The following is a 2554-nucleotide window of genomic DNA, read 5'->3' on the forward strand; positions in this document are numbered from 1 at the left end:
TGAAAATTACAGGCCTCTCATCTTTTTAAGTGGGAGAACTTGCACAATTGGTGGCTGACTAAATACTTTTTTGCCCCACTGTATGTCACATTATTATTCTCTTTGAATAGCTGTAGGTGAAATTCTGCACAAACTCTTTTGTGTGGTAATTTGAAATGGAGTGGAAACCTGAGCCAACCAGCACGGTGCTGGCGGGGTTTTGGAGCCCCTCCTCAAAACACAACTTAGTGCACTAACATCTTGTTGAGAAGTGAAGGAGGAGGTGATGCTGTTTCCTCCTTCTGCCACTAAATAATGCAAATGATTTCTTCAGATTGAATTAGGTTAAGGGTATGTTAAAGTGGCCTTATTGTCCTTTTGCAGGTGGTGGATGAGCTGGATGACCAGATGGTAGACGGTGGGATGATCATTGACTATCATGGCTGTGACCTGTTCCCTGAGCGCTGGTTCCACATCGTCTTTGTCCTCCGCACAGACAACACACAGCTGTACACGCGGCTAGAGAGCAGGTAACGTACACTTCTGATATACAGTGAACCTGTTTAATGCATGTCTTTCCCACATCCAACTAGGGCCTGCAATGTGCTAAGATTAAAAACACTCACACATAGTGGCATGCAGAATCTGAGTGGTATGTCAATGCTGGGGCACTATAGACTATGGCTCAAAATGTCATGTTCTGTAATGGCTGACAACACTCCCAACAGGCAGGTCTGAATTTTACCCCCATTTGCCATGGCTACAAATGGTACAAGCTCTACCTTCTGACATGTTTGCATGCAAAATTACTTTTCTTGATTATCAAAACAGTTGTAGATTTTAATTTTTTTAATTTAATTGACTAAATATTTGCAGCACTTCTGTGTAACCGCACTGAAGAAACATTGATGGCTTGACTAATCCCTGCCTACCACTCAAGATTCAAGATATTTTGTCTATTGTCATATAAACAGTATAACGGGCAGTTGTACTGAGCAATGAAATGATTACACTCATCAACTCAACTCTATTGGGTAACCCCTTAGATATGTTTAGTTATGGATTTAATTCAAAGATTCAAAGGCTTTATTGTCATATTCAGAGGAGCTACAGTGTAGTTATGCCAATGAACCTTAAGTCCCAAGCCCCTCCAACAATGCAACAAAATGTATAAGACATAAAACGATCAAACTAATTTAAAAATAGTGCAAGAAGAAACAGAGTAGAACCAAATAGTGCAGGTTATGTTGCGAGACCAATATGCAAGTAATGCTGATGAAGAAAACCATATACATGTCTGCTTTACTACACGAGGACCCTGTTCCACTCATTAGAAGGTTGTTGCACTCTGTCTGAGGTGGACTCTGTTTGATGACAGGGGGTATGCGGGGAAGAAGCTGCAGGACAACGTGCAGTGCGAGATCTTCCAGACTATCTACGAGGAGGCCATGGAGGCCTACAGCGAGGACATCGTCCACCAGCTCACCAGCAACAATCCTGAGGACATGGACCGCAACCTGGAGCAGATCATCCAGTGGTCTGAGCAGTGGGTGAAGGACAATAACTAGAAGCTGGACTCTGTCAACAAAAGTTATTTGGACAATTAAACATAAATGGTAAACTACATTTATTTTCACAGGCTTTGCCCACATGAAGACTTATGATATTTTCCTCAGTGGCTTGGCAAATGGTCGGAATATAAAGCAGTGGATGGTTATCTATTAAGAAATGGTATCGAACAGGCTTACTGACACAAGTCGGAAGCCATAACATTATATGTAACAGAGCGTACTGGCTTCAAGTCATAGCACTTGTGTACTGCTGCATTCGTGTCATATTTTTGATAATAAATGACTAATGGTAAACAACATGTCACAATTTCCTTGTGATAGGCCTACTGACATTATTACACAACACTCGTTAGGTAAAAGTCATTAGAAGTTGGGGTTAACAGTTACTCCAAGTCTTTACTTTCATCAGATATATCCTGATTTAATTGTTTAAAAATATCCACATTTTATTTAAAGAACAGACATTTGAGAACGTAGCTACTCTATTTGGATTATGCACTATGCATTATTAGCTGATGAGCTGTAGGGTCGCTGGTTCAAGTCCCGAACTAGACAGTATGGTGTGTGGACTGCTACTTGGAGAGGTCCCTGTTCACCTCCTGGGCCCTGCCGTGGTGCCCTTGAGCAAGTCACCAGACATCCCCCTTCCCCCCTCACTCCCATTGCTCCCCGGGCACTGTGCAATAGCTGCCCACTGCTCCTAGTACTAGACTCCTATTAGGATGGGTTAAAAGCAGAGAACACATGTCACTGTGTGTGCTGTGTGCTCTACATGTGTGACCATTAAAGAGGGTTTCATCCCTCCCAATTCTTCTTCTTATTTTAAATTCTAATTAGGTGCTTCAGGTAAATACTGGATTCTGAAGATATTTTCCCTTTGCTACTTTTGTATTTCAAGCTGAGTACCACACCTGTCCGTACAGTCACAGTTTGTGATTACAACTCTGTGTGCAGAGGCTGTTCACCGCCGAAGTTATGTTCAGGAAAACTGTTCAGGTGAGGTA

At 42.1% G+C, this 2554-nt stretch overlaps 1 protein-coding gene across 1 annotated transcript; it reads left to right on the forward strand.

The window, feature by feature from the left end:
- Positions 1-341: 341 nt before the first annotated feature.
- Positions 342-1847, forward strand: ak6 (adenylate kinase 6; the record flags this gene model as incomplete). Its single annotated transcript, XM_010769379.1, has 2 exons — positions 342-509; positions 1358-1847. Coding segments are annotated over 2 exons (358 nt in total), but the record flags the coding sequence as incomplete, so codon positions are not given.
- Between the last annotated feature and the right edge of the window lie 707 nt (positions 1848-2554).

Source organism: Notothenia coriiceps, unplaced genomic scaffold, assembly GCF_000735185.1.
Source record: "Notothenia coriiceps isolate Sejong01 unplaced genomic scaffold, NC01 NC01_scaffold00007159, whole genome shotgun sequence".
Lineage (NCBI taxonomy): Eukaryota > Metazoa > Chordata > Actinopteri > Perciformes > Nototheniidae > Notothenia > Notothenia coriiceps.